The 23,436-nt window shown below is 50.9% G+C and overlaps 2 protein-coding genes across 3 annotated transcripts in view; both read right to left on the bottom strand.

Annotated features, from left to right (window-relative positions):
* kirrel1b (kirre like nephrin family adhesion molecule 1b) overlaps nt 1–8,949 on the bottom strand; it is a 33,685-nt gene extending 24,736 nt beyond the window's left edge. Inside the window, exon 1 of the mRNA XM_088429074.1 lies at nt 8,628–8,949. Coding sequence (XP_088285200.1) covers nt 8,628–8,676 — 49 coding nt within the window. The 5' untranslated portion in view covers nt 8,677–8,949. The remainder of the gene's footprint in view (nt 1–8,627) is intronic.
* A 973-nt stretch (nt 8,950–9,922) lies between these two features.
* Nucleotides 9,923–23,436, bottom strand: part of cadm3 (cell adhesion molecule 3) — a 67,454-nt gene continuing 53,940 nt past the window's right edge. The window contains exons 6-12 of one of the 2 annotated variants that reach the window (XM_088428673.1): nt 21,161–21,331; nt 20,360–20,450; nt 16,777–16,949; nt 16,203–16,487; nt 15,928–15,948; nt 14,156–14,281; nt 9,923–13,663 (exon numbers count right to left, since the gene is read on the bottom strand). In XM_088428673.1, coding sequence (XP_088284799.1) covers nt 13,545–13,663; nt 14,156–14,281; nt 15,928–15,948; nt 16,203–16,487; nt 16,777–16,949; nt 20,360–20,450; nt 21,161–21,331 — 986 coding nt within the window. In that variant the 3' untranslated portion in view covers nt 9,923–13,544. The remainder of the gene's footprint in view (nt 13,664–14,155; nt 14,282–15,927; nt 15,949–16,202; nt 16,488–16,776; nt 16,950–20,359; nt 20,451–21,160; nt 21,332–23,436) is intronic. The other variant, XM_088428674.1, reaches the window with a different exon arrangement.

Below are 23,436 nucleotides of genomic sequence, written 5' to 3'. Positions count from 1 at the left end.
GCACGAGGCTTTCAAAGTCCTGCCACGTTTACAATTTGATGAATTTTTCAGTTGCCTGTAAAAATCTTCAGTGAGAAAAACAAGCCAAGCCAAACCTCGCCTCGCCGGCGGAAGAGTTGCCCACGCGTGCGCGTGTGTGACAATTAGTATCCTAATTGTGTCTCTATTCAAACGCCAGTCCAGGACAGGAGCGATGAGGGCTCCACCTCCGTCGTAGTTGTCATACGACATCTGCAAGGAATAAGACTTGGGCGAGGAGGCCGAGGGTCGGGGCGGGCCCGCCCGCGGCGGATCCTCGGCCTCCGACGGACGCCCCCGCTCCGCGCTTGACAAAATGTCACATTTTACATTTCATTAAGGCGGGAGAGGAAGACGAGCGGGAGGGGGGCGATGCGCCCACCAAGACAAAAGAGCATTTTCATGACGTTTTTTCAGATTAAAATGATGAAATATAGCGTTTTGCTTATCAATAAATCGACCGGTTGCTTCGTTAGACAAACAAATACATTTTTTAGCGTAAATTCTGCCTTTGAATCATCCTATTTTTGAACACAAAAATTCATCATATACTTCGTTCGATAAATGACTATTGTCAATAACCAATAAGTATATTCTATACTGATAAATGTCGTTTTTAAAGATGATTTTACCCGTGATAAAAAACTGACCGGTAGAACTCTTTCATACAGTAAATGCTCAGAGGGTGGGATGGAAGGAAGCTCCGCCCCCTCGCCCATTGGCGGAGATCGGGAAATGACAGGAAGCAGAAAGGAAAAGGGCGAAGGTCCAACGTCACCGCGTTTGATTTGTCGCCACGTCAACTGTCGAGCGTGACCTTTGAGGAGCCGCTTGGTGTTGGACATGGGAGCGCTTAACATTCCCGCCGCCTCGGCGTTTGCTCGCGAGACCCAAATGAAACCCCCCGCCCCGCAAACATGCGCCCCGCTCCCGCCCTCCCACCCTGACACTCGTCCCGCCTGACATCACATCCCCCACAAAACTTCTACTTCGTACAAACTGCCACGAGTCCCGACAGCTGAAAATTTACCAGCCTATTCATTACGGTACAGTCTATGCCGAGTTGTCTGCTTTCCCACAGTTATGAATGCGTCACTGTGGTTTGTGTGTGTGTGTGTTTTAAACAAATCGCATTGTGTCATACCTCATTTTAGAGGCCTTGGCATGGACTTCACAGGTATGTCAATCCCCCATGAATATGACCTCATATGATGATGCAGTTTTTGACCGGTTCAGACATCCGAAAAATATTTCAACTAAATTAAGGAATGACTGAAAATGAGCTGAGGATATGAGCGGAAAATCCTGCACCGCATTAAAATGTGCTTCAAATCATGGCACGTCTTGGAGCCACTTTTCAGAAAGGAAAAAACAAGGTTTGTTCTGCTCAGGCTCGGTCGTCATGGATGAAAGTAGGTAGGCAGGCTAATGCACGCAGTGAAGCACGCGACATTGAGTAACACGTCAAATTAAAAGCCTTGACCATCACTTTTCGTAAATGTTCATACGACGGAATAACCCCAAAAGCCGTCTCGCGGCTGACGTTGAATACATTGGGATTTCGTCGCGTGTTTACTTCAAAATACAAACCGGCCGTAAAGCATTCTTCGTTGCGCGAGTGACAGCATGAAACGAAAAAGCATTGTTTTACAAGAAGGCAGCTTTTCTTTCTTTCTTTCTCGAAAAAGATCATCTCAGAGTTGTTTGTCTCGCTTTCAAAAAGTCTCCCGTCTGCATTTTGGCACAAAAGACAAATGGGAGCGCCACTCTCCACTTGACAAGCTCCTTGCCTCTCTCTTTTCAATCCCCGCCATTCATCCCTCGCCACGCACGGCAAATCCTAAACTTGCGTCGCCATGGCAACAGCTGCCATCTGTAAAAATTACCTAAATCCCTCCCGGTAGTAAAAAACAAAAACTAATTTGCTTGCAAATCGACAAATGACTATGGAGGGGGGGAGGGGGGGGGGGGCAGACAAACATGGCGGCAAGACAGGAAAATGAAAAACCGAGGGACACAAAGGGGAAAAAAAAGGAGAGAGGACAAAGAGAGGCAAACAGGTAGCGGGCAGGCAAAGAGACACGTTGCCATGGTGACAGCGACAAAGGAGAGATGAGGGAAGCGTGCCGTCGTCATGGTAACGCAGGAATCCGAGCCAGACCCAAACGCGCGCAGGAAAAAAAAAAAAGGGTTTTCCTCGCATCGCGAGCCGGTCCGGCCCACGAACGCCTTCAAAACCTACCTTGAAATTCGAACCTTGGGCCGCTATCCGAACCCATCAAGAAGGCCTAAACAAGGAGTGCCGCTGTCTCTCCGAAGACACCCCGATGGTGGCTTCAAATCCCAAGTTTCAACCTTAACCCTCCTTTGCAAAGCTCGTTTTCAAAGCCTTACCTAAGGGTTAGGATGCCATCCCTCGCTTGAAAGTTTAGCCCTCGTTTGAAATCCCAATTTAGAACCCTGAGCCTTTTTGATTTTTTTTTGATCAAACCCTAATTTGAAACAAAGAAACCCCTAATTTGAAACCCCGCCCCGAAAGCCAAAGCGCCGGACTCGAAAGCTCGTTTTCCGAGGCCGACCCCTAACTGGGGATCCCCCAAGCCGATGGGGAAGCCTAACCCAGACTCGGAACTTTTGAAGCCGAGCCTCAAGAGTATCCGCCGCCGCGTCCTCCCCGACCGACGATCTCCCGAGTCGATGCGTGCAATCTGTGCCATTATCACCGGCGCCAAACGCGGCTGGCTTCCGGGATGGCGGCGGCGGCGGCGGTGGGGCCGATCTGCGTGCGTGTGAGAGCGCAGAAAGACAATGACACGGAATTGAGATAAGCGGCGGCTGGCAAAGCTTATCACAAGCTGCTAATTAGTCGTCGGCAAACAGGCTTGGCGACGCGGCGGCGTTGCCGCATTGTGACGGAGGAAAACGGCCGCCGGCTCAAAACGGACTGCAGGAAGAAGCGACGCCTCCGCGGTCACCTTCAAAACCCTCGTTTCCAGGCCTAAAACCTTTCTTTCAAAGCCTAATCCAGATTTCAAACCATGAAATCTTATCCAAACCCTTGATTCAAACGCCAAATTGATACCTTGACCCTGTCGTTGAACTCCTGTTTTACATTTGCGACCCAGGCTTCAAAATCTGATTTGCAAGCCCAGGAGGACTGGATTTTGACATCTACGTCCTAGATTAAAAGCTTGATTTGAAAGCCTAAAACAATCTCAAACCATAAGTGTGTGTCCTAACGTTGTCTTGAGCTCTTGATCACAGGTGTCCATTCCTGGAGGGCCAATATTTCGCATGTTTTGATTCCTTCTTCCTCAAACGCACCCGATTCAAATGATTAGGACAATTTTCCTCCCGCAAATACTCCGAACCCGTCTGCCGTGTCATCGGCCCCCCAAAATCCTCCCTTCTCGTATTTAGCGCCGCGTCGGGTCGTTAACGCGCGGCGCGCTCATAACGAGTGTATTTGCCGCCGCATAATAGCGGCGTGCGGCAGATGGCCGCCGGCTAACTGGCTGGCAGTTAGGCCTAATAGCTATTTGCTATCCGTGTAAAACAGGCCGGCGCTTGGCTGGCCGGCAGCTATGGCTTAAAATAGACAGATGTCCCGCGCGGGTGCACCCCGCCGCCGCGCCGCACCGTACGCGCGCGCGTCTCATTATCCCGCCGTAAAAAAATCCGGGAAGAAAAACGATTTGCCGTTTTATGTCTGAGCGAGCGCGGGGAGAGAAAAAAAAAACGAATTCATGCGGTAGAAATTCTAATGGCCGTTCCTGCCGGAAAATAATTAGCCTGGCGAGCTGGAGTGCGGCAAACAGAAATGATTAATGAGCACGTGTCACGTAAGTGCGCTTCAGAAAGAGGCGAAGAGTGTTTACAAGGCGGAAGAGGATGCCGGGTGACTTTCTTTTTTCTTTTTTTTGCCGCGCTTTTATCTCGCGACTCACCCGGGCGAGAAGCGGCACGGAGAAGGATATTCCTCGCCAAACAACAAGACTAATTACCGGGGATTAAGCGGCGGCGGCGGCGGCGGGAATAGCCGGGAAATCTTTTGTTCCCCCACGCGCTGGCGAGTCCGCAAACGCGGCGGATTTCTCCACGCAGGTGGAAAAGTTGAGGACAACGTTGCGGACGAAGCCAAGGGGAAAGCCTTTCAAAGACCTTTCAAAGACTCTTGGCTCACATTGTCAAAGCCGACCGCTTCTTCTCGCCGCCGATCAGAAAGCGGGCTTTTCTCGACCGTGACGCGTTCATCGGGAGTCGGGATCTTCTCGAAACGACTCGTCGGCAACGGCCGGCTATTCCCGCAGCAACGGGATCTACCGGCGATCTTCTCTCCGCCTTGAAGACGGAGACGAAGGGAGATTTCGACCTTTGGGGATTTTTCCAAAGGGCGAGGAGCCCGGCGAGGAACTGGCCGCCGGCCGTCTGAGCCGGGAGAGCCCCGATCCATCCCCCCTCCTCCCGTCGCCCACTCGGCGCCGAGCTCAAATGAGGTCCCGCGCTAAGACTAAAAACGGCAAAGAAAAGGCCGGAGCGGCATTTTCCAGGCGGCTTGACGCTTTCAGTGCCGTGGATGAGAACGCTCGTCATGTCCAATACTTAAGTCGTGCGCCAGAGACGAGAATTCTGAGCAATACAAATATATATATATATATCAATGACTGGATTGATGACACTGGCGGCCAGCGCTCCCCTTAATATAGGCCGATCCCGCACTGTTGTAATGCGTTTGTAGACATGCATGTGAAAAACGCTGTTTTTGTTTGATCGAAAAGAAGGACTGTTGAGATGTTTGCCGCGCTACGAAAAATAGACATGTAAACATATGTGGCAAAGTCACTGCTGTGCAGAAAACCTTTTCTCCAGCTTGGCGTGACTATCGCCGGTTGTCAAAGTACTGCAGGGGGTCCCTGAAAGAAATCCTTACTTTTTCAGATGTAATCTAATACTTTTGCAATGATTGCGTTTGGTTTCGTTTGCGCAACTGTTTGGGGGTCCTGGGAAAAGGCCAATTCCAAAAGAGGTCCCTGAGACGCCTCATCCAAAACACGGCCCCAATCGTCATTCCGGCAGCTACGACGCTACGCTAAGGACGGCGCGACGGCACCCCGTCAGCGGGCGGGCCGCGGTCAAGCTCGTTAGATGGACTTTGAAAGGATTGACGGCTTCTTTGACGATTTGACGCTCGACGGCCGTCGCCGCGGTCCTGACACTCGCATGTTCCGACTAACTCGTTACATTTTCAATTAACTCCGGACCGTTTAATTAATTTTTACTGCGCTCCTTCTTCCCTAAGTCTTTTTTTTTTTTCTTTCACGCCCTCGTATTTTTTCCCTTCCCTTCAAACTTTCTTTATTCGCCCTCTTCCTCTGTTGCTACGGTAACGCCGTCTGGCTCTCTCTCCCGCTGGTACACCCCCACTTTCCCCTCTCTCCTCCTCCGGCGGCCGGTTGCTATAGAAACACAGTTATTTAAAAGAAGAGCAAAGAAATGATCTTTTTTTTTTCTCTCTCTCGCTCTCTCAATCCCCCAACCTGCCCCCTCTCAACATCCTGACACTTCTTCTACGGCGCACTTAAATATCCCTAAGCTGCCAGCTGCGCGCTCTTTCTGGCGCTAACTTTATTTACAAACGGGCACAAGGTAAACAGCACGCTGAAAGAAAGAAGGAAAGAAAGAAAGAAAGAAAGAAAGAAAGCAAGCAAGCAAGCAAGCACACTGCCCATTGAGCGGGTTCAAGTCCAGTATGGCTCCTGAAAAGGCTTTCACGCGAGCAGCGATGGTTTCATTACCGCGAGAATACGTTCCAATCACATACGCAATTATGTATGTTGTTAGGGTAATGATGTACGATTTGAGAAGATCTGGTACCGTTGCGCATTAACTGCTTTAACGCCAGGGGCGCATTTTCACCTTTTGGAAGCCCAGACACTCAAGTATTACATCCAGACTCGAGTCCATTAAGGACATTAATTCCCAGATACTTGAGCATTACATCCATACTTAAGTATCCGGGATCCAACGTGTGAAAATACGTAAAGTCCAGTATGCATACGGAAAATCCTTTGGCGCTCTTTTATCAATTTATGACACGCGCTTGTCCCTTACAAGCCGTCATCCATTATTAACGGGATCCAAATGTATGATTCGGACTTGAAAGCCGACCGTTTCGGCTTTGATCGCCGAGGGATCCGCCGTCAAAAGTTCCGTTTCGACTTTTTAAGACTTTTATCTGCGGACACGTCGCATTACGCTTGACCGCCCTAATTAAACCTCATCTAAAGCGGCATATGATGGCATTTCCGCCCAGGGGACCTCTCAACGGAAAAAACGCCTTCGTATCGAATCGATGGCGGCTAATCTCCGCTGGGCCGCCGCTGAACATTTTAGCACCTCGCAGTCACTCGCCGACGCATTTTCCTTATCTGTAATTGAAGTGGCCGCGGCTAGCAGACGCTTTCATCGGTCGGCGCCGGAAATGTCCCGCTTCCCCCGCCGACGCCGACGGATGACGGCGATTAGATAGGGCGAACGGCGGGATTGGTCGCCACCCGCGCCGCCGCCAGCTGGCGTTTCAAATGGCGGCCATCGCGAGGCGGGCGGCGCGGGTGCCGACGTTATCTCCGATCCTGACGCCGTACGTGACCGTGCAATTATCTCCCGATTTTTAGTCAGGCATTTTTTGGAAAAAAACTTTTCTCTTTAACACCGAGCGCAAACCTTTGGAACTGAAGGTGTCACCGAGTCAAAATAATTGAATAGCAAAAGCGGCATACGCTTAATGCGAAAAAGTCAATGGGAAAACTGGATACCGGCCCCGTGTCCATACTTGATACAAATGCAGATATCTGGTCCCGCACCCATTATTGATACGTACCTCCGCACTCAACTCGGTCAATCCCGGAGACATATTTTTCCCGAGGAGAATTCAATCCTCGGCACTTATTTCCGATGGATTTATTTGTCAGGTTTCGGGGGGAAAGGAGCTTCGGAAAGTGGCTGCCGCCCAATGACTTGAAACAACATAAGGTGCGTGTTTCTTTAAAGCGCAGCACATTTTCCCCTCGCTCACTGTCAGAGATTGCCATCTTTGGGAGAAGGGCGCGATCGATTGAACGAGCGCTACCGGTTGTTATTGGTCAAGATCCGCGCCCCGATGGATTTTCGTGCGGGCCGCCCATTCAGAGTGAGGAGCGGCCGGCAGAAATACTTGAAAGCCAGAGCGAGCGGGCTTTCTTTGCCTCTTTTTCCTTGACATGCTTCTCCTCCATCACTCCGACGCCTTTCGAAATCAAACCCAAGTCGGCGGATTCCGGCCTTTCGACTCCGCCTTTCACGCGATGGGAAAAAGTTGCAAAGATCGCTCTGATGGCGGGCCGCCGAGAACGAACCAAGTATCGGCTGTGGCTAACCGCACATATGTGAATGTACACGTCTGTCTTCCAAGCCCGTTTTGTTTCAAAGAAGTGTATCGTGGGGAACGTCATTTTTTTAACAGCTATTTAGCGCCGCAGATGGGAATATGCCGATGCATGAACTAAAACGCTTCCCTGCAGCAAAATAAAAGCTTCCCTGCAACATTTAGTTCTCGGATGGAAGCCTTTTGTCAACTACAAGCGTCACAATGCATAGCAAGAACCTTGCATGATGGGAGTCAGGCTAAGCCAGTCAGTGAAATCATTGAAAGGCTTGCAAATGACAGAAGTTGTCCGCTAGCGCCCCCCGGTGGTTTTGGGGCCCCAACATAAGCATCTCTATCGCACCACGGTCACCACTTGCCATTAAAAGGATTCATGCAAAAAATTGGGGCAAATGCACATTAAAACACAGGCTTTTCAATATGTCCATAATTGACCATTTTTTCAAATTTTGAATGACAGTAAATGAGCCTGGCATGGGCTCAATTTGACACCCAAAGGGTGCACCAACCACCGATGTGAGACCGTTACCTCTTAATCCTGAACCGTCATACTCCAGTCCACAAGGGCCCGCGTCCGTCATGTTTCCCTATTTTTTCTTTGCAACACACCTGATTCAAATGATTGGCTCATCGACGAGCTCCGCGGGAGCTTCATCACGATCGCGATTCATTTGGCTCAGGTGTGTCGCAAAAAAAAAAAAAAAAAAAAACTTGGAAAACAAGTCGACTGCAGGACTAAACAAAAGCAAAAAAATCAAGTTTGGTTGACGGGGCTACTCTTGCGCCTCTGATATTATCTCCAGGTTAACGTCTGGACTCCGCGACCTTATCTTTCACGCATGCACGTCAATGCGAAAGGGCTTCGTCGTGTCCCACAATGCAACGCTTCCGAGCTCGGGCCTCATCGTGTGAAGGAGACAACGGTGTCTCCGAGCTGTCAGCGCACATCAGCGTCTGCGACCACCGCGATGGCGGCCGGCGGGGGGGCGCGGACGCAGGTGGCCAAGCAGGTACGCGCGCACGCACGCACGCACGCACACTGCATTGCACACTTCAAATGACACCGGAGGGAGCCAAAGTAGTTGACTTGAAAAGTGCCACGCGCCACGTGATGAAGAACAAGAAAAGAAGCAAAGCAGCAGGCGGAAAGACAAGTTTGAGTGACTGTGCGCGTGCACGCGCTCACCTGCCGGCAAAGTGACGAGCAAAGTTAGGATCCACAAAGGCTGCTTCATGATGCTTTCAGCCGCGCGCGTGCACGTCGTCGCCCCCCGCCGCCGCCGCCGCCGCCGCGCGCGCCTCCGTCACCTCCCGCCGGATCCCACTCATCAGAGGCCGCGCGAGACTGACCGATTGGCGTTAATGTTTAAGAATTGAAAACAAGGGAAGAAATCCTCCTCTTGCTCGTCCGCGTGCACTTTACAATGTCGCGTTCACGCTCGTCCGTTCCTCGCAGAGCCCTGCTGGCGTTTGAGCGGCGAGCGAGCTTGCTCTCACTCTCAGCGGTTGCCCCCCCCCCACCACCCCAACTCCTCTTCGTCGGCAGGCTCCCTCCCACCACGCTCCATCATCACCCCCCATCCCCATCATCATCCTCATCAAAACTCCCCCCTTTACAAAGCTCCGATTTGGACCGCAAGAAAGGAGCACGGCGCCCTCCAGTGACCATTCAGAAAACCGCGCGCGTGCACGCGCGAATGAATGAATCCGTCCATCCGGTTTCCGCAGCCGCTTATCCTCAGAATATAAATATATGGTTATTTCGTTTGAGTAGAACCAAATAGCAGCAAAGTCTTTCGACACTGTTGACAAACAAATATTTGTCACGTTATAGCAAGTGTATAAATTATCAAACAAAAACGTGTCCCTTTTGTGTGACTAAATCTACGTATTATGCGAATTCTTTGGATTGCATTACCCTCTGCTGGCCATAGTATGCACTACAAGTGCAACGCCTTTGTGACACAAGTGCATAGGGAAAGGATTCAAGTATTGGACAAGATTCGGAAAGGCACACGTCTCAGTATAAGGTCCCACAATTCAAGAAGGTCAACAATCTCTGCAGCCATCCACCAATCACGGCCGTATGGAAGAGCGGCCAGACAAAAGCCACTCCTGAACAAAAGGAACATGGCAGCCGGTCTGGATTTTGCCCCTGAATGACTTCCTGATCGGAGAAACAAAATTCTCTGGTCTGATGAGACCAAGTTTGAACTCGCCGGGTCAAAAACACCCCTACAGTGAAGAATGGTGGCGGCGGCATCATGCTACGGGCTCGTTTTTTCAGGAGCTGTCACCGGAAGACCAGTTAGAGCAATCTCCTTCGCCGGCACCCTTGACATGGTCGGAAGAGCCAGAGTTGTTGCTGACTTATCTTGGAAATGTCCAGATTTTTTCGTTTTGTCAAAAGTCCGCCTTGAAATGTGAATTGTCAGTTGTGTGGACAAAAAAAAAAAACCCAACAAAAAGTAGGACAATGAGTGAAACTAACCCAATTGCATCTTTATTGAAGTCAACAACCAAAAAACTGGAATTTGAACAAAGAAAAAACGAAAGAAAAAAATTCCAAAAAGTACAATTTGAACATAGGAGCCGACCACAGCATGCAGCTTGGTGACATCATCATCATCGTTCGTCCAATCAACGTACATTTGGTGATATGAAATACTATATACAAAAACCCCAAACAAATCTACAGTGAAAGTTTTGGAGCATCTAAACAACTAAAAAAAGTCAAAGAAAATAAAAGGGATGGCATAATTTAATGAAACAAGAAAGAAGCAACTTATTTGTGAACTGCGTCTGCAGACCGGAGGATGGCGGACATTTTGTCCCGCGCACACTACACTACACACCGACCCCACTGGTTCTCATGCAAGCTACATGCTAGCACATTAGCTAAGACGAAGGACAGGACGACTGATTACGGGCAAATATACTGTAGGTCGGTCGGCTGGCTTTTTTTCCACCCGTTACGAAACGGTAGCGCGACGCGGCTAATCCGTCTTTCAACTTGGGCGCGGGACGATAGCGCCCCCCTCGGATCTGCAGATGCCAGCGACAGCGGGTGTCCCCCCTCCCCCATCAAAAAAACCGGCTGAAACTGCTACAATCGGCGTGACTTTTGTTGGAGCGCTGAGCTCCGTATACATTAGTGTGCTAGCTACGGCCGCTTCTCAAACGGTCGCCAGCCCCTTTCAAGTCACAATTTCTAGAAGGAAAAAAAGCGGCCAATGGAATGAAATATTCAATGAAAAGGGAGCTTACACGGAACCCAACCAAGTCACAACATTTTTAGCGAGTTTAAAAAAAAAAACACACACACACACACACATAAAAGCCAGCTTCCAGAGGCTTTTGGGAATTGAGTGGTCTAAATCCAGCACTTTCATGCAGAAAACAGCCAACACGGGGAATAAGACGGGAAGCTGGAACATTAGCAGTCTCTGGCCATACGTTTCACACAGAAAACAGTGAAGTGGAGGAAAAAAAAGACCGCTTTGATGGGTTGGCAGGGATTTTTTTGTGCCTTTCGCACACAAACCGGCAAAGGAAGAAAAAAAAAAGAACTACAATGACGGACAGCCGGACATTTTGTGTATTTACCTTCCATACACAAAACAGCAAATAGGGGGAAAAAGCGACATTTTGAAATCAGCTGAAAAGATGAGGATCGATCACGGGAAGATTTGCTAGGTAGCTGTTATGCCAAATCCCAGGGCAACTGTGGGATTTCACGCAAAGACATAGCACCCATTACACCTAGGATATGACATTGCGACGCTTCCTCTAAAGGCAGGAACTCAACGCTATGGAAACAGGACACAGCAAATGCTCGGTAAACAAGCCGGCACTGTTGACAGGCAGGGTGTTTCGCACGGAGCGCGGAAAAGACGCGCCGCCCTCGACGTCCCTGCACAATTTCATTTCACGCAATGGCCGTCCCGCCTCCGACACTACCTAAATTAGCAGCCTATGGAGTACCTTTCACGCAGAAATCAGCAAAATCCAGATTTAAAAAAAAAACAACAAAAAACAGCGCGAGCGGGACTCGGGACAAAAAGGGAAAGAGGGCTTACTGGAAAATGAAAAATCCCTGAACGTTCCAGAAAAATCCAAATCAAAAAGTGTTGGGGCGCAGATGGGAAGAAAATGTTTGAAACGCCGCTGTGGTCTCCCGCATTTTTGCCCCAGACAAATTCTCCCCTGGGGACGATAAACTTCATCTTATCTTATCTTAGATGTGGATTTTGGACAAAAGTATGGGGACCCCACGGGGAAGTCTAGTAAAGGATGCGCCTGGACAAAAGCATTGGGACACCAAACGAAAGAACATGTGGACGCTGTGGAGTGGTACTAGCTTCTCTGGGAAGACTTTTAAGAGAGAGAGGGTGTGTGTGTGGGGGCGGGGGGCATCCTGCCAGGAAAGCGGCACATCGATCACATTTATGGAGGACGGGGGAAAAAGGCGGCCGAGCCGATTGATTAAAGGCCGAAAAGAAAGGGGCGGGCGAGCGAGCGCCAGACGGACACGACGACATTGAAATCGTCCGCCGACTTTGCCGGCCCCTTCGCCGCGTGGGCTTCCCGCTCCGTCGGCGGGTCGGCGGGCCGCGCTCAGCCCGAGCCTTCGGCGGAATGAAAACAAAAAGCGCGTCCGGGAAAAGATTGCATAGTCATCCGAGGGCGTGCACGTTGCGGCCTTTTTTCCGACTCAATTTGGAGAAGGGCGATCCCCGTTTAACGCGAGCGCGAGCGGGCGCTTGCGCTTGGAATCTTTCTTTCTATACCCTTCGCTCCCCCTAACTGAAGGTTGGGCATCCCTGTTTTATTGCAAAACCATGAAAGGGGGAAGTGTAGCTACGGTTTGGTTTGCTCGCGCATAGTGAAGGCTGTAAACACTTGACTAAAAACAACAAGAAAACTCTGGCGCATTCTATTCAAGGTGAAACCTCTCGCCTTATTTTAACCAACGAATCCCCCCGACCCTTAAAAATCCAATTTGTTCAAAATGCACATTCATTTATTTGACTCAGTTTACGCGGTTTTTTAAAAGAGTATTCTGGGCCAAAGTCCAAATTGATTAGGATTTCTTTGAATCATCCGACTTTGTCTCTTTTCTCTTCTATGAATTTCACTTGAAATGATCGAGCTAAACGTCACAATATCATTCAAGTTTTCCTTTTAGTGAGGCCCCAGCACTCCATTAAAAGAAAAAAAAAAAAGGAATTTTTGGTTTGGTTCAAAATTCATTTGATGTTGCCATTTGTGCAGTTTTTTGGGGGGGGGGCAATGATGAATCAAGTTCAAAAAGCACATTTGAAAAATGTGACCACTTTTTATATTCTATTTTTTTTCTCCTCCCTAAACATACATTTCACTTCAAAATATATATGGTTGGTCACAGTATAATGCTATCTTTTTTTCCTTTTAGCGAGGCCCCGCTACTCCGTTAAAAAACCAAAAACATCAATACAACAGGAAGGAAAGCAATACAGATATTTGCGGTCGGTTAGTTGACATCGCAACGCCATGGTTGGTACATATTATGACATTTATTTTGTCGTTTTTTCTTTTGGGAATACTCTGCACGCATGTAATCAAAACAGGCAATAAGAGTATTGGAGGAAGTGAGGTACATGAGCGAGGAGTGGGCCTTTTTTTCCCTATTTTTCTATTTACAGCGCGCACACCCGACACCCATTCCGGCCAGTAAAAAGAATGCTTATATATATATTTCTATATATATATTTATACGTATACATGTGTGTAGTGTGGGTGGAGGGGTTTTGGGTGGGCGCGGCGGCTCATACCATTTTTTTTTTTTGGATAGGTGGGTCACGTAGAGAGGGAGGGGCGAGTTACAATTTCGGAGCTGGTTAGAAAATGGGATGGAAACGTAACAATGACGTTAGTAAGCATAATCGTGTGTGCGCGTGTGTTTGTGTGTGTCAGTGCAAATCTCACGTCCCTGTATGGATGCAAACAAAGTGGTCACCCCCGCCCCGACCGGGTTCCTCTTTCCACCAACCGAGCGTGGTAAAAACAAAAGGGAAGATTGTTCTTTCCTCCACTCCTTGACGTTTCCTTCTGCTCCCGTTCCCTAGATGAAGTATTCCTTCTTGTCCTCGGCTCCGGAGGTGCCGCCCTCGGCGTTGATGATGGCCGTGTCGGCGTCGGGGGCGTCGTCCGAGCCTTTGGCCTCGTGGGTCAGATACGTTCCTATGGGGGGGGGGGGGGGGGGGGGGGGGGTGCAGCATTTGAATCACCATTGCGGGCTGCGCTCACCAAAACGGCTGTCCCCCAAAACTCTTAATTAATTCAACGCGAAATTCAATTCAATGACTTGCTTAACATTTTCCTGCGTTAAAAAAGCGAGAAATATTTGATTTTTCTGCTAAAGATCCCTGGCTCTTTCTCTGGTGTAGCTATAGCATGAATGCAGATCAAGCAAGCTTAGTTGATCCGCATAGGGCCGCCTCCCATCCAACGCGAGGCCTTCCAGCTGGCCTTACTGTCGCCGAGCCGTGATCTAATTGGCTGTGGCGACTGTTGACGTTTGCTTTAGCGGTGAACGGCCCCCGGCGGCTGCTAAATGAAAAAGGGCCCGTAAGCCGCACTGGACTATAAGCCGCGGAGCTCAAATCGTGAGAAGAAAGTCGCGGCGCTTAGTCCAAAATTGACAGTACCGATTTCATGTATGAATGAGCCGACCTTTGTGTCTGATGAGGTATCTCCCGAGGACGATGAGGAGGCACAGCAGGATGAAGACGATGACGGCCACCACGCCGCCGATCACCGCGTGGTCCACGCTGGACGACGTCGACATGGCCGTGGGGTCTGACGGGGGCAGGGGAGCCGGGCGAGAGGGGGGACGGAGGAGAGGAAAGGAGGTGTGGATGGAGAAGGAAGGAGATACGGAGGTGAGAGAGGAACATTCCATGCGACGCAACCTATCGTTAAGCTAAGAGCTTCGGCCGGGGACGGCGTGGGCGCGGGACCCGGTCCCGGCTTGGGCGCGGGACTCCGGTCCCGGCATGGGCGCGGGACCCGGTCCCGGCTTGGGCGCGGGACTCCGGTCCCGGCATGGGCGCGGGACCCGGTCCCGGCTTGGGCGCGGGACTCCGGTCCCGGCATGGGCGCGGGACCCGGTCCCGGCTTGGGCGCGGGACTCCGGTCCCGGCATGGGCGCGGGACTCCGGTCCCGGGGGCCCGCGGACCCCGTTTTGACAAGCGCCTCGTCTTGGCAGGATGGAATGAATTGCGGCAAAGCGTTTCCACTTGGGTACTTTCCACCGCCGATCCGGACCGGCGCGTGCGCAAGACGCGCGCTCGGGCGGGCGCCGAGGCGACGGGGGCGCGCTGACGAGGCGGGACCGCCGACGAGGCCATTAATCCCGCTTGTCGGTGTTGGCGCACACGTACGCGCGCGCTGGACGCAGCGCAATTGACCGGTAGCACTCAAAGGGTCACGTGTTGGCGGAACGTGTGTCGCATACGCGCGTGTCGCCATGAAACATTCATCGCTCGCGCTGAATGAGAGTAGGAGCCGGCGCGTACTGACGGAAATACACCACCACGCAGACAAACGGACACACGGGAGACGCGCGGGGCACTAAGGGGAAAAGCTAAACACGCAACGAGGTGAAAGCACAAACCAACTCACGGGCGCCGACGCTACACAATCTAATGAGACGGCTACAAGAGTCGTATGAACAATTCCGCCTCGGCCGGGGCCCGACCATCTTGTCCGTCGCCCGACCATCTTGTCCGTCGCGCCGCTCGTCGGGTGCGGGATGCCGTTCCGCTCTGATCGTGTAGGTGGCGGTCGCGCAAAAGAAAAAAAAGGCCGACAGAAGGCCACACAAAGTGATGGGGTTTTATTTCGGGGACATTTTATACGGATTGCGAATCGTAGTAAAGGAGAATCTCGATTCTTATGCGCATTGATTTTTTTATTTTTTTGGGCACACCTTACTAACCAAGCAACTGAACTACTACACACATACAGGCCTCTCCTACGACTATCATAGTAACCACCCAGCTATTTTCCAGAATTTAACTGAGATCGATCAAAAGTCCGGGACGCCGATTCGTGGTTTCATTTAGCTTTGTTGAACCGGAAGCTTCAAAGACACACGTCTTTGAAAACAGGCCAGTTCTCCGCCAGATGCGAAAGCCGCTCAAGAGCGGCAAGACCTAAACACGCCAAAAAACGGTTCAACGCGATTATCTGTCGGCAACGGCGAGTACTTTTCCGACGCGAAGGGACCTATCTGCGGCAGACACAATCAGTTTTCATCGATGCGAAGGTGCAAGGGTGCTTTCAGACCAAACCGTGTTTGACCACTGTAATATAGGTGAAATCCTCATTTTCCATTCCGGTGACCGAGTCCGTCTACCGGCCTTTGGCGATACGACTCTTGCAGTGTACGTCATGAGATTGCGAGGCTCGCAAACGGGCGACAAACACGTAAACGTTGTACCTGCCATGTTTTCAGCAGCACCTTTGTGAGTGGATGAGGAAATGATGAGATGATTGTTTGGTCATGTGATATGTGTGTGCGTGTTGTTTTTGTGTTCAGGGATTATCAGCGGGCGGACCAGGAGGCAGGGAGGGACAAAGAAAGAAAAGAAAAACAGCGGTCAAATCCCCACGTGCATACAAAATCCTTGTTTCCATGGCGACAAGTGGAGCAAGCGTCTAAATTCTCGCCGGGGCGGGAAGGGGCTAAACGCTCGTCGACGTATTTTCTTTTACCTGCGGGGGTCCCGTGTCCGTCGGGCTCTTCGGAAACTGAAGGGGTCGGGGAGGAGAGGGAGAAAGGCGGGGGCGTCGCGGGGGACTCGGGCTCAAAGTCGGGGAAAAGCTCGTTGGACGGCGCGGTGGAGGCGGCGCTAGCGACCGTTGCGGGGGGCGGCGTTGCGGACGGGGACCCCGCGGAAGAAAAGTCAGAGGGGGAGGAGGCGGCGTCGGTCAACACCGAGGAAAACGTGGGCGTGGAAGTAGGGGCCAAGACGGTGGGCTCCGTGAGGTCGGCGGGATCTTTAGCGGGGGAAGGGGGGGGGCAATTACACCAAATTGGCGGAGACAAAGGGGAGCGAGCGCGAGGCCAAAGCGTTTGGAAGTCAAGCGAGGGCAACGCGGTTGGATGAGGAGAAACAAACGAAAGAAAATTAGATGAGAGCAAAGCCGGAGAAACACAAGACAAACGTTCCTGCTGCTCGTTCGCGAAAAAAAAAAAACAACACCCGCCTGCAGGACCTACAAACTCTTTAGCTGAATATCTTCCACGTCCGCTGAAAAGTCTGGCCGAAAGCTTTCCGGAACTTACCTTGCACTAAGAGCGCGTACTCGCCCACGCTGCTCCCGACGCCGTTGTCGGCGAAGCACAGGTACACGCCGTCGTCGGATTTGTTGAGCGCCTCGAAACGCAGGAAGGTGCCCTCGGCCTTGGCCAGCGGGGGGAGCTCTCCGTCCCTCTTCTCCCAAATGTAAGACGACGGCCTGGAAAAGGCAGCGGAGGACGCACGGAAAAAGAACTTCAAAACGACATCAAAAGCAAGCGGGCGACAGGACGGCCGTTAAACGCCAGGATGAGGAAGGGATCCCATGCAGGGGAGGAGCCCGGATTAACAAAGATGGACGTCTGGGATGCTAGCGAAAATCCATTGGGCGATGAGAGCGATAGCGCGGCGTTCCTTGATTAAAAAAAAAAAAAAAATCAATTATGAAAATTAGACGCTCCTAAAGGCGCTCGCTGGTAATCGCGATGACGGCCAGGCAGGACGGCGGCGAAAATCAAAGCGTGCTCCTCAATTTAAAAATAAAAGGAAAAAAGGGGGACGACGGGGAGCGACCGGATGAGACCGGAAGGCTGAAACTACCTTCAAATCCGCATAACCCCCTTCACTCTCAACCTATCTAACTACTAATCCACATAAACTACCTAGCTACTAATCCGCAACCTGACTAGCTACCACGCTACAAATCCATATAAAATACCTCCTTACTAGTCCACATAACCTTACCTCCTCCTTACCTACCTACTAATGCACACTAACTACAGACTGACGAATGCTCAAGCTAACTAGACCCACCCTACCTACTGATACACAGACCCTCCTTCACTCCCTACCTAACTACTAATCCACAACCTACTAATCCATATTGTATACCTATTTACTAATCACATAACCTCCCTCCCTCCCTATCCACCTACCTGCCGATTGACATAAACGACCTACTTACTAATCCAGGAGCTACCGAGCGCCCTCCTATCCACATTACCTCGCTCTTACCCTCATTTCCCCCCCCCCACCCTTGCTGCCTAGCTTTTAAGATACCTAGCTGCCTCCTTACCTCGACGAAGCTTTCTCATGCTAGCTATCCCGGCAAAAGCCCGCCGCAGCCTTCAGCGGGTATGTGTACAAGTTGGATAGTAAAGTATCGGGATTACCGATCCCACACGTCTGCTCTCGCCTGGACTTTAGCCGGACACTTTTGACTGACGCATCCCAGAAGGACAAGTCTTTTGCTGATCCAACGGGAACAAACGCGTGCACTCAAATGTAAAGCGGGGGGAGAAAGTGCAACATTTGCTCTGGGCGTTGGATCTCTTTCCCTTACGGTGCAACAATCACCTTTTCAAAGCGCAACAATCAGCCTTTAAAAGATCAAGACCCCGGTTTCATTTTTTTTTCAATTCCGTCGGCATCAGCATCGGCGGCGGCGGAGCGATTAGCGGCCCGCTCCCGGGACCGTAAAACGCACATTGACTTTTGAGCGTAATGTTTCATAACAGCCACTTACAGACGCTAAACGCCGACTTAATTGTTTGCTTGATTGCGGGCGATCTGTCACTGCGAGGGGGATGGCGGTGGCTGGAGAACGGAGAAGTGTGTGTGTGCGCGGGGGGGGGGGGCAGCCCATCGCCTTTTATGGCCAGCAGGAGACCCTCTTCCCTCTTTCTTCTCTGGGATTATTAACGTTTACGCCACCGTTAATTATGTTTTTATGATGGCTTCCAGCTATTATTGTCAGTTTTGTTTTGAACTCTGCCAACGACGTTTGCCCACCCAACCGACTAAGCGCTTCCAATTAATCGCTCTCCTAGCCAAGGCATCTAGTTCTCTACCTACGTACCCCTTGACAACTGGCCAAAAAGGGACCTACTTCCCGACCGACCTCGACTACTTCTCGACAGTTCCCGTTGACGAATGGACCTACCTAGCTACCTACCAAGACAACTCACTCCCAACTTTCAAAAAAACTTACTTACCAACAGACCCGTGAATGGAGCAGCCAAGGCTCTTTCCTATCTACTGCTGTCGTTCCTCTCCGCCCACATACAGTAGTGCGACTCCTTCCACCGGGCCCGCCTAGCTACCGACGTACCTACTAAGACAACTAACTAGCACCTTACAAAAAACATCCTTATAAACTGAGCAGTCAACGGTCTTTCCCATCTTCTGCTATCATTCCTTCCACTGCGCCTACCTTCCGACTACCATGTTACCAAGACCTACCGCTGCGCCTACCTACTTAGTTACCTTGCTAAATAACTAGCGATGGAGCAAGGTTTCCCACCGACGTAAGCCACGGTAGCTAACAAGCAACATTCGCTCCGGTCTCCCTGATGTCAAGAAAACGACCGCAAATTCTGGTTAAATAAAGTAAAAGTAAATCTACCTCATTTGCTGCCCCCCCCCCCACGACCATTTTCCCTTCTGAGCCATCCGTCGGTCAAACTGACAGGTGTGAGCACGCGCGTATGCGCTATGATGGAAAAGACGGGAGTGGGGATCGTTAGAGTGAAGGACGTAAGGGGGAGCCGGTTGGGGGGGGGGGGGTGACGAGATGGAAAGGCGCAAATTGGCGGCAGGTGAGGCAATGGGGAGGGAAAGAGCGGGTCGATGAACGCGGGTGGCCAGAAACCTCATCTATAATTCAGAAAGGCCACAAGGAAGGAGAAGAGTGTATTTGACTCAAGATATGCGTGTGTGTGTTTTGTGTCAATGTTGCTTTTATCTGCCCGCGGGGGGCCTATTCCTATTTTTCCGGCCTAATGACATGAGGTAATACTTGTGGATCGGCGGTACACAGTTTAGATGTTTGGATCCGGCTTCTGACGCCAAATAACTAGGGACAGCTCATTGAGCGGTTGTCATTGTTCACGGGGCCGCGAATGGCTAACCTCCACGCGCGGGCTAGCGTTAGCTTAGTGAACCCATCCCGGCGTACGTTCTACTTCTGATGCAAAATACCTCGGGGGCGGGGCTCATTCACGGTAAGACTGAAAAAAAACGGACATAAACATCCCGCACCTCACGTCAGATACCTCCACATGATTCGTTACTGTATTTCGGTGTTGTCATTTGTAATATTTGCGGATGAGCCTACGAAAATGAGCAAATTTGCTATTTTGGGTCAGAAGTAGGTGTGGAACTCACTTCTGAGACAAAATAGCGGAGGTGGGCCGCTTACATTTTTTCGTCAGAGCCCCGCCCCCTTTCCGTTATTGTCGATCGTCATTTTTTCAAGCTAGACGAAATTGTGATCGTCGGTCCGTTAGTCCGTCGGTGTATTTTTGCCCAACCTTCCGCCACCACTAGAGGGCGACATTTGACTTTTTTTTTTCTACAAATAAATCTCCGGTAAGGTCAGCTGCGTGATAGTTGCGAATAACAAGTATTGAATCGAGGCCAGCCGGTTTCTTCACTCAACCAATCATGTATGAATGGGGTGCACTATCCCATCTGTTTAACGATTTTTCGGTTTCGAGCTCTGCCGTGACACAAGCGCATCTCGGGAGGTGCAAGTGAGTGCATTGAGTGTCTAGACGGGTATTTGAATCATTTACGACACGTGTGTGCGCGCGCGCGCGGGCGTGCGTGCTTGTGTTTGTGTTGTCTTACTCAGGGTTGCTATTGCCCAAACACTCGAGGTGAAACTTCTCCCCCTCACGAGGCAGATCGCTCTCAGGCACTATCTGAACGTTCGGGGAATCTGGAAATGAAAAGGCGCGCGCACACGCACACACACACACACACGCACAGACACACTTATGTAACAAGACAGAAATGGGTGCAGGCATGCGCACCGCGGAGATACTCTTGTTCAACCGTATCGCCATTGACTCGCATCTGCCGGCCGCCTCCCAGCATGACATAAGCCCCGGTGCCTGACGGAAAGTGGCGGTGCCCCAAGGGGCCGCTAGGTGGCAACGTCGCCACCTGAATGTGTGCAGTAACGCTGGAGCCCACACCCCTTATGTCACTTTTTTCAGGGAAGTTCACCCTGACAAATAGGTTTTCAGCCAAGCACCCCTTAACCGGTGAAAAGCGTGTTTGGGTTAAAAAAAAAAAAAAGGGTTAGTTTGTATTGGCCCACCCAAAAATAATGAACACGAGTGTCTTCCTATGAACATAGGTATATCAAAAAGAAAAAAAAAACGTATTCATTAATAAAGCTGTCCACAAAAAATAATCGACATAAAGTTCGAGACCCGTCCTCAAAAAGAAATAACTATAAATATATGTATGTACAAACACGTGTGCATACAAGTAATTATCAGCAGATCAAACTTTTACTTCAGCCATAATATTGTAAAGTAACAGAACTGAATGAGTCCGTTTAACAGTTTTTAAAACCCCGCCTCTTCTTAAATCCAAATGATCCTTCCTGTTCAGGGAGGTTTTGCACATCAGGCGACTTACACAAGACCTGGAGGGCCTGCTCGCTCCTCTTGTCCCCCGGGGCGAGCGACGGGTGGTCCACGGCGCAGGTGACCACCTGGTTGTCATCGGCGCGGCTCACCTCCAGCGTCAGCTCGCTGCTCACGTTGTACGTGGGCTCGTCCGGGACCGACTCCACCACGTCTGGCTGGCCTGCGGGGGGGGGGGGGCATTACAAAGTGAGCCTTTTTTCCACAGCTACCTTTCTACGTCCATCAATGAGAGCACAAAATAAGTCTGGAGAACATCTGTCCGGAACGTCGCAGGAAGTGTGTCGCTAAAGGTTGAAGTAGCCATTTTAGCCTATTTGGCCAATTTCCAGAGGCCCTTCAAAGACTAACTTGCCCTGGAGATATCGTCCGATTGCTTCGAAATTGGAACCGCCGATAGAGAGCTTCCTGACATTTACCGGAGGTTTTTTTTATTTATTTTAGGTGGAGAACTTCCTCCGCAATGACCAGAAAGTAAAATAAGTACTGTTCTCAGTTAATTTGTCAATCTGCTCAAGGGGCACTCCTCCAAGACGCGCGCACTCCAACAAGACATGTGATGGCCTCCCAATGGACCAATGAGCGCAGTGGTTGGAAGCCGCTCCTGCCCAGAAGTTGAAATTGGAGAGAATTATCGTCACATGTGTAGCACGAAACCGCGCGGTGAAATCCTTCCTCGACGGCAGCCGCGCCGCTCGGCTATTATCGCGCTTCTCGGGAACGCCTTCAAGAGCTTACCGCGGACAACTTTTCTCTTTTTCTGCCGTTTGCCCGTTCAGCGAACGGTACCGTATCGTTGTCCCGCCCTCTTCCGGGGCCCGAGCGGCCCTCACGCGCGGGCTCCGACTGACAAGACGGGCATCGGGGACGCAGGCTGGCTTTTGTTACTTCGGAAAACAACGCAGCCATCGAGCCGTCTGTGCGCGACGGCTCCCTCTCCTGCCGGCCGCGAGTGCGCCTCCTCCGCGTTCTCTCGCTCGACCGATCCCCCGCTATCCGGTCGCACCGTACACGCGACGCGATTGTGACATTTTTGACACTCTCGGAATGATTTATATGTGAAGCGAGATTCATAATGTGACCAAACTCATTCCAAAAGCCGCTCCGGGGCGGATCGATGTAAAAAACGAAACATTACCAAAAGAAGGCGATTTTGGGGAAAATGAATGTGCTATCGCAATACGCGTATTGCGTCGCTTCGTATTGCGACGTACGGAGATTATCGGCCGGCCCAAATAGCAATTTCTATCAGGCGTGGTTGGGGTGTCTGCCATTCGTTGTTCCAAACAGTCATCGGGGGTCATACTGTATTCTTTGTATTCTGCTTTGCTCACAAGCCTTGCACCGCGCCCATGCCATACACCAGCGTCAACTAATTACAACGTTCTACTTTTTTGCGCCACTGCGGCACAACGGCGACGCCCATTTGTTCCCATTAGATGAAAAATGCGTTTGGTGTGTAGCAACGCCACGCACGCGCCCCCGGGCCTTTTGTTCTCCGATCCATCACGACACGCCACATATAGCGCTCACCTAACAATGCCTTTACGCAATGACCATATTCTCCCCCCGCTTTCCTGCGTGCTGACTTGTGCGGCGAACGAATAAGAGAGCGAAGGAAAGGAACCCCCCAAAAACGCACGTTAGGGAGGCGGTCTGGCAAAAAGCGCAGGTGCGCGCCGTGCCCGCAAACAATTAGCGTTGCGGCGGAATGAAGCGGACTTCGCTTTCAATTGGACTCCCGGCGCAGCCGCTTGTCAAATCCCATCGATCGGAAATGTTTTGTTCATTGGCGACGACCTCATCGATCGTAAGGATGCGGCCAACGCGCCCCGGCAAAATAATTAGCGAGGATGGCAAGGGATGTTCTGTTCAGGGGTTAAAAAAGCATCTCGGATGGAAAGTTATTGAAAATCAAACGGGTTCTCCGTGTGGCCATTTGGAGCCGGCGGTCAATCGGTGACAATAATTGACATCGAATACACAGAGAAGCTTTTAGGTGTCAGTAGGTGTCAAACTCCAGTCCTGGAGGGCCGGTATCCCGCATGTCTTCTGTCTCCAACACGCCCGATTCAAATGACTAGGATCATTTTCCAGCTCCCGCAGAGCCGGCTAATAAGCTAATCAATTGAATCGGGCGCGTTGGGGAGAGAAAAGCGGAAAACGTGCAGGATACCGGCCCTCCGCTCCGGGACTGCATTTCTACACCCGAGCCCTAAAACTTTTCTTTGAAAGCCTAAGACAATCTGAAAAGCGTAAGCGTGTGGA

Source organism: Hippichthys cyanospilos, chromosome 12 (assembly GCF_059441005.1).
Source record: "Hippichthys cyanospilos isolate Australia breed blue-spotted pipefish chromosome 12, RoL_Hcya_1.0, whole genome shotgun sequence".
In the NCBI taxonomy this organism is placed as follows: Eukaryota; Metazoa; Chordata; class Actinopteri; order Syngnathiformes; family Syngnathidae; genus Hippichthys; species Hippichthys cyanospilos.
The sequence above is the reverse complement of the archived record's forward strand: the minus strand, read 5'-3'. Positions and strand labels throughout refer to the sequence as shown.